The following is an 18,243-nucleotide window of genomic DNA, read 5'->3' as shown; positions in this document are numbered from 1 at the left end:
AATGTTGTATTTTCTAGAATTTCAGTATAAAGCTGTTAATATTTTAGGATTCTAAACATAAAAACATTTGACATAATATAGCTCTCTGGTAATTCTAATAAGCAACACCCTTTAACCATGTCTAAGGATCACAATAAAGCAAGAAGTTTTACAGCAAGTTTGTGGTGTCATGCCATTTCTTCTTTACAGATTCTCTTTACAAGATACTCAGTCAAATTCCAATTAACTGGCATGTGGCATTTTAATTTAATAGGACTTTTTCGGTTAATTGAATAGTAAACAAACAAATGAAACTTCATTGTTTTGGTCTTTTTTTCTTTGAAAATGTTTCCTAACAGTACTTTTCCCTTGCTTTTATGAGGAAATATATATTAATTAATGTTTGATGGTTTAGAATCTTGCAGTGGTTCATGAAGAGGTATAAACAGAAATAATAAAGTGCCAAGGGAGATATAGCTAAATTTGAACTGACTCAAGCTATACCTTTATTTTGTATATTTTTTAAAACTCTCTTTAATCTGATTTGCCCTTGTTATCTGCCTCATTTTCCACATAAGCACAGAATTGTCAGTTTGTTCCTTGGCTGGTTCAAGCTTTTGGATCTGTTTTGTTCTGTGCATGAAGTGTTTTTAAAATGCCAACATATAAAGTACAGAAAATATAAAGTGAATATTCAGATTTATAGTTTCATTTCACCATAAAGTAGCTTCATAAGAACAAGGAATTTCTCTATTATGTTTTACTGATAAATCCTCAATGTTCAGAACAATATCTAGGACACAATGAATGACTAGTAAATTTGAGTTTGTAACTCACATAAAAAGTTACAAAATGGGGCAAAATAAATATAAATGAGTCCTTGAGTTTGTTCATTTCTAACTGATGTACAAAAACACTCTTTTCTTATTACTGTGAAACAATTATTTCAAATGCATTTATGTGTTGGAGATATGTAAATAAAACTGATGCTTTCTCTCCTAAATGTGCTAAATTCGCTTGTGCTGAATATTATAATACAATGGTCAACAAGTAATGGAATCTTCTCTCAAGTTACAATGTAATAAGAAAGAAAATATTTAAAGAAATACATTTTAAGTAGAGTACACACTTTGATCAAAACATTATAAATTCAAAATGATGCCAATTCTAAAACACTTAAGCTAAAAGGTTTGAGACTGAACTTGTTTAATGTAAAAAAATAATAATAATAATGAGATTTTTTTAAAAAGGATTATGTAGCAAATATTCTCCAAAGGTGGTACATCTTCTCTTTTTCAGGCCTAGGAAAGAAGTAATATGTACCTTAATTCCTAGTCTAATTTAGGGATCAAGAACAGGGCATGGAGACTAAAAGTAGACAGTTGAAAGTATGAACCTAGCTGCTGCAAATCCTTAGATCATCAAAATAAAAACTTATATTCTTTTAGAATATATGAATTGAATGAAAAGTCAAAGATTTAAAACTCAAATATAAGTTCTGATAAAATTCTTTCTCAGAAGTAACCATTGTAGAGGCGAGATCAATACGACCCATTTAAAAAGTGGAGTCTGAATCCACACTTTATTAAAAGCAGTGAACAACTCCATTTATATAGTAGATAGGAAAGATCAGGATTTTTCAGGAGCTTTGATTCTTAACTTTTTTTTTTTTTAAGGATCTTAGAATCATTGGGAATCTAATGAAATTATGGATCCTCTCCCTCGGGGTGAAATAATAATCGTTTAAATTTGTTTACAGTTTTTGAAGCTTCATAGACCTCTGAAATCATAGACTCTCATATAAAACCTATTCTAGACTATTGTTCTTAATTAATGATGCCAATGACCATTTTTAAACATTTTTTTCTACTTGTATAAAGTTTTAATTGTTCTTTAATTCATACCTATACAGACTGGTGGGCTGGGCTGCCAGAAGTACCGATTTTCTACCTGAATGCAGGTTATTCTTTCCTCTCCTTGAAGTTCATAACCTGGATCACACTGAAAAACAACAGTGTCTCCAGGTTCTCGTCCATCCCCATTTCGAGTTCCATTCATGGGAACACCTGGGTCACGGCATGCAGTGGCAACAGAACCTATTAAAAGGTAGAAACAAGCCTTTAGTTTTGATGGTACCAAAAGCAATTTTCAAGTTCCAGATCTTACAGTTTAGAATCTTCCATATACTGATGTGCTTTCAGAAAATTAACTTTAAAAATTCTTGAGCAATTTTTAAATGTCTGCATAATAAATACTTTAACATTTTTTTGTTAAATAATTTGTGCGCTAATTTATTTCAAGAGGGGGTATGGTATTTCAGTAACTAAATACTAGATTTACTCAAAATTATCAGATGCTCTGTGAAAGATACTGTGAAGAGGATAAAAAAGAAAGCTGCAGACTAGGAGAACATGTCTGCATGGCATATATAACACAAAGGACTAGTATCTTGAACTATTAAAACTCAGCTGTGAAAGAAGAAAAAGAAAAAATATTAAAATATAAACAAAAATATATTTCAATAGAGAAGATACCAGATGGCATGTAAAAAGATATTCAACATCATTAGCCATTAGAGAAATGCAAATTAAAACCACAATGAGATATCACCTCATACCTATCAGGTCAGCTAAGATAAAAAATATATCATCAAATGCTGACAAGATTCTGGAGAAAACTGAATTACTCATACATTGCTGGTGGGAATGTAAAATAGTACTGCCACTCTGGAAAGAAGTATGACAGTTTCTTGCAAAACTAAACATGTGTTTACCATACGACCCAAATACTGCACTCTTGCTCATTTACCCCAGAGAAATAAAAACTATGTTCACATAAATACCTGAACACAAATGCTCACAGTAGCTTTATTTGTAATATTTGGAAACTAGGAACAACCCAAATGCCTTTCAAATGGTGAATAACTAAACATTAAAAAAAAAAATGACGATACATGACAACTTGGATGAACCTGAAGGAAATTACGCTGAGTAAAAAAAAAATACAATTTCAAAAGGTTGGACTTTATCTGTGAAACATTCTTGAAATGACAAACTTATGAGGTTGAAAAACAGATTAGTGGTTATCAGAGGTTGTAGGGGGAAGGGATGGAAGGAGGTGACTATGGCTACAAAAGAGTAACATGGGGGATCCTTGTGATGGAATTGTACTATATCTTGACTGCAGTGGTGGTGGTCATACAAAACTACAGAGATAAATAAACACTCAAATGAGTCTACATAAAGCTTGTAAAATCTGAATAAGATCAGTGGATTGTATTGATGTCTATTTTCTGGTTGTGATATGTTATAGTTATGCAAGAAGTTATCATTGAGGAAAACTGGGTGAAGTGTATATAGACTCTGTCTTTATTATTTCTTACAATTGTATGTAAATCTAAAATTATTTAAAAACAAAAAGTTAAAAAATATCATCAGAGGAGAATAGTATGAGAGTTAAGGAAAGTAACCATTCTTCTATACATAGTATATGGCACATTTAATAATAGTTAACTTGAATAATTCAGGTTAATGAAACAAAATATTACTTTGAATTATCACAAAAATAGATTTATCCTAAAGCATATGCCGATTAGATATCAAGACAAAGAAGCTATTAAATATCCATTTAAGCTGTTATTAAACTATATTTATAAATGTAGGATTCAGCACTTGTACACATTATTTTTTCAATTGTATATTACAATAATGACACAAATTGCAGGATTACAGACACATAACTGATATTCACCCTTTCATTCATTTACTAACTTAATATATTCCAGGCATTGTGCTAGGTTGTAGGAATATAAAGAAGAAACGAACAGACACTAGTAGAACTTAACAGACATCAAATTGTTTTGTATAATGGTAGTACTGATTAACAGATTGAATTGTTTACATCCTTAGTAGGTAGGTAGGATATTGTAGGTAGGTAGGTATATAGATGATAAATAGGTAATGAGAGAGAGAGAGAGATTAATCAATGAATTAATCAATCTCTTAATCCATCCAGCAAATTTGTTCTAGCTCGTCTATCTAATACACATAACGACAAAGAAACCAGAGAATCTACACATAATATCGTCATATTCTGACTATCAAGGTTATGTGACAATAAAGAGGACCATATCAATTTAAAAACTTAGAAAAAATGAATATTGGTGGTATGTATAAATAAGCTATCACTATATAAAAGCAGTAACAATAACAAAATCCGATCACATATATGATATATAGAGATACACATATACATACATATATATTTTACTTACATTTTGAAAGTGTAAAAATGTTTATTTTTTCAAAGGGTTTATTTTTAAAGGGTTACATTTTTAAAAGGATTAAAAGTGTGGACTGCAAACATCATCTTGCCAATCATTTAAATAAAACGAAATTTATGTATCATTATATATATATAATCAGAAGTCTTACAGTTTTGCTTCATTTTACTGATAAACTAGTGTTTCTAAGCAATGGACTGGGATAGGGACTTTACATGCGTAGTTCCTTTAATTCTCTTAATAATCCTATGAGTCAAGTGTCATTACTAATCTTATTTTACAGGTGAGAAAACTAGATTTAGGAAGATTAACCTGTCCAATATTACAAAAACTAAAGAGTATAGAACCAATATCTGAAACTAAGTCTGCCTGATTTCAGAACCCAAATTCTTAAATATTACACTAGACTGTTTTTTCCCACCTGTGACTGTCCCAGAAATGCAATTTCTCTCCTCTGTTAAGTAAAATAAGATAATAAATAAAGCCCATTAAGAAATTATGAAAAAGCTAGAGATTATATTCATAAATAGAAAGCCACAGCTGGCATAAATCTGAATCCACCTTAAAAACTATTTAGAACAACTTTCATATGAGTAATATATTTTTGAGAGAGTTCTTTTTAATTGTTAAGAAAATAAAAATCTAAGTCATTCTGGAGAATACCAAGGGAAGTGAGGTAAGAACTCGATTCCAATTTCCAAGTGATTTTGTTCCATAATACCCATCTTTGTTCCTTTCAGAGCATCTATTATGCATCACAGGATCTGGGCAATTAGAATCTTCCAATATTGATAAAGACTTTTTGTAAAATGTTTTTGTGATAAATTCAGTTATTAAGTTTTCCTTGAAGTGCTCTGGGATGGTTTCCACCAAAACTAAAACTGATCTATAGATTTGTTTATCGATTTATAAGTGGAGAGTGATGTTCTTCCTAGATTTACATTTAAGATGTTTTTGTTAGAAAGATGTAACATAAATGTAAGACATGCTATAGCTTTTAAATTGAAAAAACAGCAACAGCATAAAAGACTATGAGAAAACTTCATTTTGGGGGAGGTAGGAGGGCCTTCCAACGTGCTGGGCTCTGTGTCCCCAAAGAGCTTGAAGCTTAAGAATAACATTCTCAAAAGTAAAAATGTACAAAAACATGGAAATTAAAGCAGTCAGTATAATTGTGTCTTGGCTGAATTTGAGGGGAAAAACATGTTTTTGCTCTCTTGTCAGATTTACTGTGTGGAACCAAGTAGCTAAAATAAGCTAATGTATAATATGTGAAATGACAGGTAATACACGTGAAAATATGCATTTGCCTTTGGGTCTGAAGAAAAGAGAGGTGGAAACCCCTATTGCTCCTTTTCTCTTAATTAATAAACAAATTAGGAGTAAGATTTTAAAGCACAATAAAGAATGATGGGGTTTAATGAAAGACCAAAGAAGTATTTTCCTCTTGCAATTACTTGAGTTCTAAAAGCAATTAGTTAAATATACACAGGAACAATTACTTGGTGTGAATACTATTGCCTTACTTTCTTTTCTTATTGAAAGATTGATCTCCATAATGGTTATACTCTGTGTTTGAGGGGAGACAAAATTATAATAATTTTAGCATTAATTATTCTTGTTTTTATATCAAATAGAAACTGTAGCCATTGAAGAAAACCTTTTAAACAGCCATGCTATATCTCCTTGGGAATTAGAAGTAAAACAATTGCACCTGATTGGGATGATTAAAAAAGCAATTATATAATGTAGGATTTAATAAAGTATTAGTCACATCTGTAAAAATAAAGTAATAATTTTAATTTATTTTTCACTTTTGTGGAACATACAATTCTCAAAAAATATAATTCTTATTTACATTTTATTTTTCTTGCTATATATGTTTTAAAGTAGCTATTTAATCCTCTGTTCTCTCCTGTTCTGGAATAAGATAGGGTTTTTCTATAAAAATTTTTTTTTATAATTAATCATTTTAACTTATCAACCATTTTAATCATGTAATAATAAAAAGTACATGTCATAAAATAACATATTTATCATCAATGTGTTAACATGGGTACTTTTTATTTATTTTCTTAATTTCTTTAGTTTAAATTGCTTTAAATTTGATGAAATGAATATCTATATTCTACCAGGTTTAAGTCCGCCATTCATTCTTGATTTTTTCTAACATGTAAATATGTAAAATAAGCAGATATTCCAACAAAGATAAAGTGTCTTAACCCTGTAATAATAACATGAAAAGAATATTCTGGAAAATGTATATAATAGATTTATATGCTATAACCTCCAAATATAGCCTGGATTTAACTTACAAAACTTTATGAAGTTGACAATCAACAATGACTTCCCTTTTTTCTTTTCTTCCTCTCAAAAGGACTGGCCATTTATATTTTGATTAATCTAGAATAGGAATTATCAAGTCCCTTACACAGCTGTAGCTTGTATTACTTATACCAGCTGATTATTCAGTAGAAATCTTGAGGGAAAAGTATATGTAATAGAAGAGTATGTAAATAGCTAATATTGTTAATATATGATATTTATTGGGCATTTAACTATCGGAAAAAAACACTGTACTATGAGACCTCATTTGATTCACAAAAAGTTGGGGTACTATTATTATTCATAGTTTTACTATGAGAAAACTGAGGCTTTAAACAGAGGGCAGTTAAAGTGGGAATGAAGACATGAAATCATATCCAAGGGACATATTTAAGTTAAAGTGATAGACATTTTGTAATAAAAAGTGCTTAAAGTGTGGCCAAATAAATTTAAATGATATGATTACTTAAACTCAATAATGTAAAACTCAAATGATAGGATTAAATTGAAATTTCTAGAATATGCTATTAATCTTTAAATGTCATTTTAAAATCAAGAGCAACTATCACTCTGATTAGATTAGTTCAAAGACCTATACATTTACAACATTTAACTTTAATTTTTACTAAAAGAAAAAAAGATACACAGATAGCAATAGTATAGTCTTATCCACAGGATTCCATTGATATATATTGTGTCAAACTGAATAAAGTCTATGTGTCTAAGAAAGAGATATAGTTGTTCAACATGAAGGGCAGTTACTTTAGAATATCTACCAATAATTATAAAAACCATGATTATTGTCTCTAAGGAGAGTATATAGTATACAAAACACTTGTCTAGAGGCTGCTTACACTATTAAGATTAAATACAAAATTCTTATGAAGTATTATTACCATCACCATTTTTGAATGGGTAAAATCAGCCTCAGGGTTGTTAAGTGCTTGCTCTTAGCAGAGCAGGGATCTGAACTCAAGAAATAGCAGGGCTCTTATCCACGACAGTACAGTATCTCATCACAAACCTATCCCATTACCAGCTAAAACAATACAAAGTCATACCCTACGAATGAGACTTTGATAGTGTTTATTGTGAAAAAATTAACCAAAAAAAAAAAAATTAGACCTAGATTAAAATGAAAAAGCAGGAGATATTGAGTAGTTTATAACCCTTCATTACACTAAAAAATTTTCTTGCTGCTGATATTTCACCATAAAGGGAAACAAACAAGAGTAAAGGTTATTTTTGTAGGTATTACTAGAAATAGTAAAAATAAAATCAGAATTATATAGGCCAATGTTAGCCAGATATATGCCAAATGATATTCTTTAAGTAATTACAATACCAAAGACATTCCACTCCAATTGATTTTTCATTTTCCTTCTCTTTTTCTTGTCCTCTTTTCTTGTCTGATTTCTTTCCTTACAGTTCATTAAAACATAAGCAGTAAGATAAGCCTGCCATCATTTTACCACTACCAAATCTATCAGCCCATTGGTGTCTGCACCCTTATTCCCTGCTTCCTCTCCTGCTGCACTGGAGAAGGCACTCTTGCTCTACATAAGGTCAACTCTAGTTTTTGCGCTGACGGTATTAAAACCTCTTTATTTCTCAGGGACTTCATTTGTAAGCATTTCTCCTTTCTTCAGAATCATCAGTTCCTCCTTCTGTATTGGGCCATTCCCAATATTATACAAATATGTTTTATATTTTCCATCTTAAATAAACAAACAGAACCCTCAGTAATACCTTCATTCTCTTCCGACTATTTTTTTTTTCCATTTCTCTCTTTTTTTTTAATAGGAACCCTATTAAATGTCTCCCTTTTGGAGATATTTGTACAACTGTCTCCAGTTTCATCATCACTCTTTCTTCTGATATATTCACTAAATTGCTCTAGTTAAATGTAGGCTGCCAAATCCAATGGTAAACTTTCTGTCTTCTTTTTTCAGAAACTTCTTAGCAACATTCATCACAACTGATCATTCCTTCCTCTTTAAGCACATTTTTTCTTGGCCTACCAGTCATCAGACTCTGTTGGTTTTCTTTCTAGCTCATTTGCTGCCACTTTTCAGTATTTTTGCTGTCTCTACCTTTGTATAAAATAATTTTTTAAATATTTCAATTATAGTTAGCATACAATATATGTTTCAGATGCACAACATAGTGAGTAGACATTTATATAACTAAGTGATCACCCTAATAAATCTAATGCCCGACACCATAGTTATTATAATATTATTGACTATATTCTTTACACTATACTTTATATCCCCATGACTATTTTATAACTACTAATTTGTACTTTTTTTTAATTTGTTTTATTTTTCAGTTAGAGTTGGCATACAATATTATATTAGTTGCAGGTGTACTAATTTGTAGTTCCTAATCCCTTCCACTTTTCCAAACCCCTTCTCTGACAACCATCAAAATGTTCTCTGTATGTATGAGTTTTTTCTGTTTGTTTTGTTTTTTAGATTCCACATGTAAGTGAAATCATATGGCATTTATGCTGAATGGAGGAAGTCAGACAGATAAAGACAAATGTTTCTATGTTTTTAACCTAATAACTAAGGGCTGGAGTATCTCAAAGATTAGTCCTAATGTTCTTGCTCCTTTCTACAATTTCTCCCTGGATAATGTTATCTTATCCCATGGTTTTAAATATTCTTTTTAGCATAATCCCTCCTAAATTTATATATTCACCCTTACCATCTCTTCTGAGTGCCAGACCATTGTGCTCAACAGTTTTCTTAACTTTACTCGGATATCACGTAGGCCCCTCACCTTAACATGTTCAAAACACTTGCAAAATTATAAAATCTTTAATATTCTGATTTTTAGAAAGAAAACGAGATTGCAATCTCACTTGTGTATACAAACTTTTCCTATGCAGTTCATGCCAATAAAATTAAATAAATAAAATACAGTTACATTTTGAAAGCAAAAAATTCTCACTGCAAATTTACTTTTCATTTAATATGACACGTAGATACAAATACTTTTGTTAGAAATAAATTCACCATAAAAGCTAAAACTTGCCAACATGAGAAATCAATTGAGCATCAGCAAAAATATAAATCTGATAATTTTTATTTTTTGTTCCACTGATTTTTACCTTGTATGGTAGCATTTACTTCTGACAAAATGAGTTTTTGTATGTGGTTGTTATAATATGTTTGAAATAAATTTGTAATGACAAATTTTTGCTTTCAAAATGGAACATTTTCTATTCCACTAGAAACGACGTATCCATAGTAATTTTTTCTTATTTCCTAACAATATTGGTGCATGACCCAGAAGGTGAAAAAAATAGACATGTAGAAGTAATATAATTTCATAACTATTTATTGTATACACTAGGAACAAGTTTACAAGATACATTGCTCTGATGCTAATTACATATAACTGCATCTCTCAGCATGCAATAAAAAAGAATTTACGCTTTAGTTGTGATAGCTTACATTAATGTTGCTTAGAATATTTTTACAATGCCCTCAATCTTCACCAATACTATAAATCCACTGAAAGAGTTAATTACATTTATTGTTAAGTAACATGACTTTATCAAATCGAGCTCCTCTATAGACTACAAATAAATTGTCTTAAAATGTAAAATAATAAAGACTCTTCCATAATTAAAAATAGCTCCTTAAATAAACATTTGTGAAATGAATGAATGAACAAAACTATAATTAGTCATTGCAGTGTATACTGAAGATTTATCTACAATTCAATATTTTTTTGACACTAGTGAACATTTATTCCAAGTATGCAGTAACACGACACTTAGATTACATTTTAATTTGCTTTAATTTATCTGGACAACTTGAAGATGTTTTCAGAACAAAACAGTACTAAATAGTACAGAGTTTTCGCTACTGTTACAACTCACTGACATTGTAAATATACTTCTAACTTCTAATTTTATATTTGTTTTCATCTAATTTAGGGTGTAATTTAATCAGAAATGTACACTTTACCTAATATAGATTTTACCATCCTAACTAGTGCTTGTACAGCTTTCAACTCAACTAGAGATGATAGCTTGAGTTATTTTTCAGAGATAATGCCTAAATTTTGGTAATCTTGGGCAAATTAACATTTCAGTTTTCTCATAACCTTACTTTGTATAAGAAATAATATATTAAAATCACTCATTAAGTTCTTGTGGGTCTTTTCTGTTCAGAAATTTGACTCTTTGATATAAATTTATTTATCTCAAGAACTTTCAAAAAAGAAAATTCTTCGATCTCTTACAGTTAAATAAATAATGTCATCAAAAGCAAGAGAGACTAGATTTTAGTCTCTACTTAGTAAGAAAAGGAGATTGATCAGTTTGTATAAATTCCCTGAAATTTAGCCACCTGATCTATAAAACTGGTATAATAATATGTTACTTGCCTGATTTAGTATCAGATACAATCTTAAAGTTCTAGTCTAACAACTATATTGCATAATTTTAAGAAAATATAAATTCTGAAATGAATCTTTAAAGACCAGTAGATCTTCCTATTCACCTAATAGTTTTATATATTTTTTTGCAATATCAGGAGACTTCAAAAAGATCGTCATCCAAATTTGATATTCACAAGCCCTTACATTCCTCTTTTCCAGTTTTATTGCATTATGTTCTTGTACTGACTAAGAAATGACCCTATATTCTCCACTTCACTATACAGAAATCAAGTTGGGTAATGGGAATATTTAACCTGGAAGGAAATTCCATCCAGAGTCAAATCAATCAGAAAATATTTGAAATGCAGATGGTAACCTAGAGGTGGATTTCACCCTGGAGAATTTTGACTTTGACTGAGCCCTTGCTTTGTACGAGATCCATCAATTTTATAAAGAATGTTCGACAACATTATTAGGCCTATAGTATCCCAGCTACTCAGTAATGTGGCTATCTTTAGAATTTCACTATGTTTCTAAGGATACACCTAATAACATGGCAAGTCAGGTTAAAGTAGATGGTAGCATGATAGAGTCATTCCCATCAACTCAGGAGGGAAACAAAGCTGCTTAATGCATGGGAAGCAAAAGAATCCTCAAAGTCAGTTTTGTCAAGTACTTCCAAATATATAGAAATCTCTTTCAAAACTACGTATTTATTCATTTGCTTTCCCAGATAATTGTTATGTACCCACAATAAGCCAGGTATTATGCTTCATAGTGGAGATGTATTTTAATAAGAGAAAATACTTCCCTACTTTCATTTATTATTGTTCCAATATGCAGACTCAGGTAGGAATAAAATCACTGATATGATTTTTGTGAAATCAAAAGGCACATAAGGTTGAAGACTGTTAAAGTTACCTATTCAAGAAACTGATTTTATATCTAAAGGTTACAAAACATAATATATATAAAATATAATTTGAGATAGAATTCTAATATTTGGAGATCACGATAATGAGCCAAAGCAGAGAAAAACCACAATGTCAGTGTACTTTTAATTTAACATTAATTTTTCTTCTATTCAATCAGATTCATTTAACATTTACTAAGTACTAAGTACCAGCTGCAAGGCCACATTTTAGGGATACAGATATCAAGAGGCTAACATCCTAACCTTCAAAGGAGCATTATCTAAGAGGGACAGATGTGTACATGGATTTAATTTAATAAAATGGGTATTAAAACCAGGTGATTTTTTGCCATTCAAACTGAAAAAAATTCTGGGAATAAAACAAGAAAGGAAGAATAATCTGAATTATGTAATTAACATGAATTGACTAACAAAATTGATAATACTGTATTGATGAACATTTCAAAGTAATCTATACAAAAACTATTTTAAAAATCAAATAATTTCTAAAGAAAATGCCACAGACCTGCATACAAAGAAACAAATTTTATATGAATTATCTAACCATTAAAAATAATGCAAGCAAAATAATAATTCATGGTACATATGCACATTCTTTAATTGATATCTTAGTCATATTTACTGTCTTTTTAGTCCATTTTTTCTAAAGAATTTTTTCAATGTAGTCTTTTATTAGCATTGTTAAAGGTGTTTTTAAGATATTTTAAATTGTTAGCATGTTCAACTGATGTCTCCCCAGAACATACTCTTTTTAATAGAAAAAGGTTTTACATTATAGATGATGAGGTATCTGGTAAATTTAGGTCTAATTTTTTAAGTGAAAGAAAATTTAAATTTGATTTTTTCAACAGCAATGTGTATGTACTTCAGCTTAAATATTTTCACAAACTTGAATGTTTACTTCTTTTCAGAATATTTTTCTTTGACAAAAACTTTTATAATATAAAACTTGTCAAAGGTTGTTTTAAATTGTGATTTTTGAATATTTCACTCACAAGCTTATAATTGTATGAGGTCTCAATTTTATTGCATTTAGTATAAAAATAAATTTAATCCTATTAAAAATAAGAATGTCATTAAAAGATCCTTCTTTCTCAGAAGTCATATTAAACCACAATGATAGTTTCAAATTTCCATTTTGTACAGTGTTTGAGCTTTTATACTTCTATACAGATAACATATTAATGTCTTTCTGTTTCCAAACTTTGTTTTCAGTAATTGCAGTTCACCAAAATTTTCAAAAGCTGAAGATCTTTAGCATTCCAGTAACTGAATATTTTAATCAAAGACTTTCAACTGATTTTAATGAAAATTAACCAGATTTAAAAGTTTTATGTTCAAAAAATTTTAACACCATAGTAGGTCATTTGGGTTGATTTTGCAAAAGAATGCTTCAGAGTAAGAAACTTTTCTAAGTCTGAATGACAAAGAGGATCAAAAAGAGAAAATAATACTGACATACTACATTTTATTTATTCATTTTTTAAATCAGTATTACTCTGTCAAACACAAAATGTAATTTAATAATATCACTGTATATAAAATATTTGTAAATTTTAACAATGTTTTATTGTGGTGGATAGATTTTGCTTGGTCACAGTTATGAATTATTAGTGCACCACAAACAAATATCAGTGCATTTTTATTTCTTAATTTTAGAAAAGCTTTGTTTTTATCATGAGGTTCTGTGTCACCAAAATTTATATGTGTTTTATGGTCACAAAACAAATAAATTTATATTTAATATTAAAATTTTAATGTGACATTTGTCTAATTTTTAAAAGATTTAAAAGGGTGAAAAAGGTGAAGGGATTAAGAAGTACACATTGGCAGTTATTAAAAAAGTCACGAGGATGTAAAGTACACCATACAGAATACAGTCAATAGTATTGTAATAACTATATATGGTGTCAGATGGGTACTAGGCTTATCAAGTTGATAACTTTGTAAGTTATATAAATGTATAATCACTGTCTTGTACATCTAAAACTAATATAATCTTGAATACCAACTTCAATTGTAAAAAGAGGGAAAAAAGTCATATAGGCTCAAATGCCCAATTTGTCCTCGGGTTCCATATTTTTGTACATTATCCATATATATGTACACAGCTAAATTTGGTTATTCTCTCCTGTTAAAAAAATAAAGATTTAAAAGATAATTGTCTGCTGAAAGTTTTTTTTTTTAATGTATTTTGGTGTTAACATATATAGAAGTGAGATAAATGAAAACAATAGTCTGAAAGACAGAAGGGGAAATAGAAATATACTACTGTAAGTTTCTTATATCGTATGAGAGGAGAAAAAAAATGATGATGGAAAAGGAATAATACACAGGTGGGTCCAATGGAACATAAATAGTAATAAGTTAGACAAGTTCAACCATAGAAATAATTACTTTAAATATAAATGATCTAATAATTTAAAATACTATAATTAAAAGGCAAATAATTTTAGATTGTATAAAAAACCAAGGCTCAATCATCTGTTTTCTTCTACTAGAAAACTACTTTAACTGTAAAGACGTGATGAGTTAAATGTAATGGGTTAAAAGGTTGCTAAATGGTATACCATACAGAGAATAACCATAAGATATTTATATTAGACAAAGTAAACTTCAAGACAAGGAAAATAACCATGGAAAAAGGGAGATATTTTATAAGAATGAAAGAGTCAACTCACTAAGAAAATAGAGCACCTCAAAAATATGCACTTAAAAACAGCTCTTCAAAATAAAGCAAAAATAGCACAGAAAAAATAAGACAAATCCACAACTGCAGTTATCCATTTCAACACTTCTCTTTCATTAGTTGATAAAAAAAAAGTAGACAGAAAACCAGTAATGATATAAAACATTTCAAGCAGGGCACTATCAACCAACTGTATTTAATTGATATGTATAAAACACTCTACCTAATAATGAATGGTAAGCGCACATTCCTCTCAAATACACATAGTACCTTTAAAAAAACATACACTGGACAATAAAACAAGTCTAAGTAAATTTAAAATTACTGAAATGTTAAAATTTCAACTGAATTTATAATATCAGGTGTTTCATCTTTGAAATAACTTTCAAAGATGATGCTTTGATTTCGTGAAATGGATGTAAATGAAACTTTTACTGGAATTAAAATATTTGAGGCAATTTATGTTACTGTTCTCCACTTAGGGCAATTAATGTGACTGATAAACAAATCTGACTCATTTAACTATTTGTGACATTATTCTGCTAAGGAAGCTCGCATATTTACATTCTTCATACATATGCAGAAGATAATTTAGAATATAAGATACTAAAATTAGCAGTTTTCATGTGCTCTAAATGAAAAGTCATGCTTTTTAAACAGATTCTGTCTTAACAAGACCACCGTGGTCCCCACATATGTTAATATATGTCATGCCATATATCTGTGCACAAAGATACATAGGCACATTTCATCATCAGTTTCATTTTAAATTAAATTTTTTTTTCAATTACAGTTGCATTCAATATTATATTTCAGTTGCATAGCACAGTGGTTAGACATTTATATAACTTAACAAGTGATCCCCCTGATAAGCCTCGCACCCACCTAAAAACCACATATAGTTATTACAATACTATTGACTATATTCCCTAATCTGTACTTTACAGCCCCATGACTATTTTGTAACTGCCAATTTGTACTTCTTAATCCCTTCACCTTTTTCACCCAGCCCTCCAACCCATGACCCATCTGGTAACCATCAGTTTGTTCTCTGCATCTATGAGTTTGTTTCTATTTTCTTTGTTTATTTGTTTTTTTAGTGTCCACATATAAGTGAAATCATACGGTATTTGCCTTTTTCTGTCTGACTTATTTCACTTAGCTAAGTAGAGGGTACTGTACCCTCTACGTCCATCCATGCCACGAATGGTAAAATTTTATTCTTTTCTATGGCTGAGTAATATTTCATTATATATGTGTATCACATCTCATTTATCCATTCATTTTTTGATTGGAGCATTTAATCCATTTACATTTAAAGTAATTTTTGATAGGTATGTAATTACTACCATTTTATTGTTTTCTGATTATTTCTGTAGTTCTTTTCTGTTCTTTATTCTCTTTCTCTCTACTTTTATATGTTGATTACTTTCTGTAGTGTTGTGTTTGGATTCTTTTCTCTTTATTTTTTGTATATCTCTTGTAGATTTTTGGTTTGTGGTTACTATGTGCTTCATATATACCAAGCTATATTTTTAGCAGTCTATTTTAAGTCGATTGATGGTCGCTTAAGTTCAAATACATTCTTAAATCATTACCATTTTTACCCACTCCCTCTATGTTTGTTTGTGTCATTATTTTTTTACTTCTTTTATGCATATGTATTTGTTGTATATCCTTTACTTTACTGTTTTAATTACACATGCTCTCCCTACTTGTACCTTTTAACTTTTATACTAGCTTTAGTGTTATCTGGGCCACTGCTTTTTTAATATGTTTGCTTTTGTCAGTGAGAATTTTTTTCTTTGAGATGTTTTCTTATTTGTATTTTGTTTTATTTTTCTTCTTCTTAAAGACCTTTTAATATTTCTGTAATCCTGGTTTGATGGTGATGAATTCCTTCAGCTTTTTCTCATCTGGGACGCTCTTTCTCTCTCTTCCAAGATAAAGCTGAGTATGCGGCAAATTTTTAATGAGATGTTATTGGGTTTTTTGGATGATAAGTACACAGATAGTATGAGTAATTTATACATAATTTTTATGATGTAAGTACTAAATTCTAAAACCATGTAGTTAATCCAAACAGCTATTCCAAAAATTTATCATCTTAAAATTTGTAGGCAATTTCTTCATAAAACTAGAATATCAAATATTTATATTTTAAAATACTAATAAACTGTCTGTCTAATGTCCCAATATTCCTTATATTAATATCATACACACTACATTATCAATCAAAATATTATTTTTCATAGTAGATTAATAAGTTATTAAAAAAAAAAACAAACTAGCTGAATACTATCAGTGATGTTATGGTGCCGGGGATAAACCCAATACCAGAGAGCACTTTTACTTAGGAAATACTTTCGCTAAGAAGGTAAGTGCTTTAAAATAATCAAGACTTATTTAACATATCAGGTACTTTAAAAAGATGAAGATTAAGTTAATATATCATCATGTCTTCAGTTCACCACTTAATTATGTTTCATATTTTAGAATATAAAAGTGCCCCCTCCATAACCTACAAAATGTTAACATGATAAACAGGCATAAAGTCTCACTTAATGCAGTATTATATTAACTTTTTGGTTGCTCAGAAAAATAGCCAATCAGTACAATTTCTCCTCTAAATTTCTTTTACAACTTATCTAAATATGTTTTATTCAAAATGAATCATGTGGAACTCCCTTTTTAAAAAAAAAAATATATGTTTCTGTAGGTATTAAAATACTTTGATTTACAAATAATAATAAAAATTTATTCTAGGTTCTTTCCTGCTATATTTTTGGGCTTAATTTAAACTTTTGCAAGGATAAGTTTGTCTGACATCCTTGTTGATCACTGTGTGGACTTTTCTTGACAACCCTCTTTAGCTGAACTGACCTTCTTGTTGGATATCTTGGGGGAATCAGCTTTATTAAGAAATAAAAATCTAGTATGTACTTTTTCATTAAACATGTGCTTTTAAAAATTCCACCGCTGCCATAAATGTTGCAAAATAATCTTAAAAATATTTCTATGATAAAATAGTTGTGACTTTGAACATTCGGACTATATTCTATAGCTCTATAGCACATCTGCTGCATCTCTATTTCCTCGTAAATTTCAAGAACACTATTTCCCATTAATTCTTCCAATTCATGGCTTGATAGCTTTATGTCGTTTTCAAACCACAGCACGGACTATGAGACAACGTGCTGTTATACTAAATAGCTGGCAGGGCAACAGCGTCAAATGCTTCACCTACCACCATCCAAGATTGCAATGGGTTAGGTGTTCATATTATTATCTACAAACAACCTGTATGCTGCCCTTGGAAGGGAAGTGTGAATTATCTAGATTCTGGAAAAGATTGAGAATAAAGATGAGTTATCAGTTTTTGTTTTTCATGTTATAATTACTCTGAGCACTGAAAACATATCTTATACACTACTAGGTGAAATCAAATACAGAGTAGAGAGCTAATAAATATGCTTAGCTATTTTAACAGAACTATTAATAATGATATTTTGTTTTTGCCAAATGTCATACCAGTCAGGATGACAGGACAACAGGTACAAACCAGGACTGTCCAGGGCAAACCAGTACACATAGCTGCTCTAAGATAACATGCACATAGTACCAGAGCAGCACAGA

General features: G+C 29.8%; 1 protein-coding gene across 1 annotated transcript in view; it reads right to left on the bottom strand.

Moving 5' to 3' along the window:
- CSMD3 (CUB and Sushi multiple domains 3) overlaps positions 1 to 18,243 on the bottom strand; it is a 1,005,898-nt gene that overhangs the window by 243,910 nt on the left and 743,745 nt on the right. Inside the window, exon 28 of the mRNA XM_039853604.1 lies at positions 1,884 to 2,075. Within this exon, the coding sequence (XP_039709538.1) occupies positions 1,884 to 2,075 (192 nt within the window). The remainder of the gene's footprint in view (positions 1 to 1,883; positions 2,076 to 18,243) is intronic.

Source organism: Pteropus medius, unplaced genomic scaffold (assembly GCF_902729225.1).
Source record: "Pteropus medius unplaced genomic scaffold, Ma_sr-lr_union100, whole genome shotgun sequence".
Taxonomy (NCBI): Eukaryota; Metazoa; Chordata; class Mammalia; order Chiroptera; family Pteropodidae; genus Pteropus; species Pteropus medius.
The sequence above is the reverse complement of the archived record's forward strand: the minus strand, read 5'-3'. Positions and strand labels throughout refer to the sequence as shown.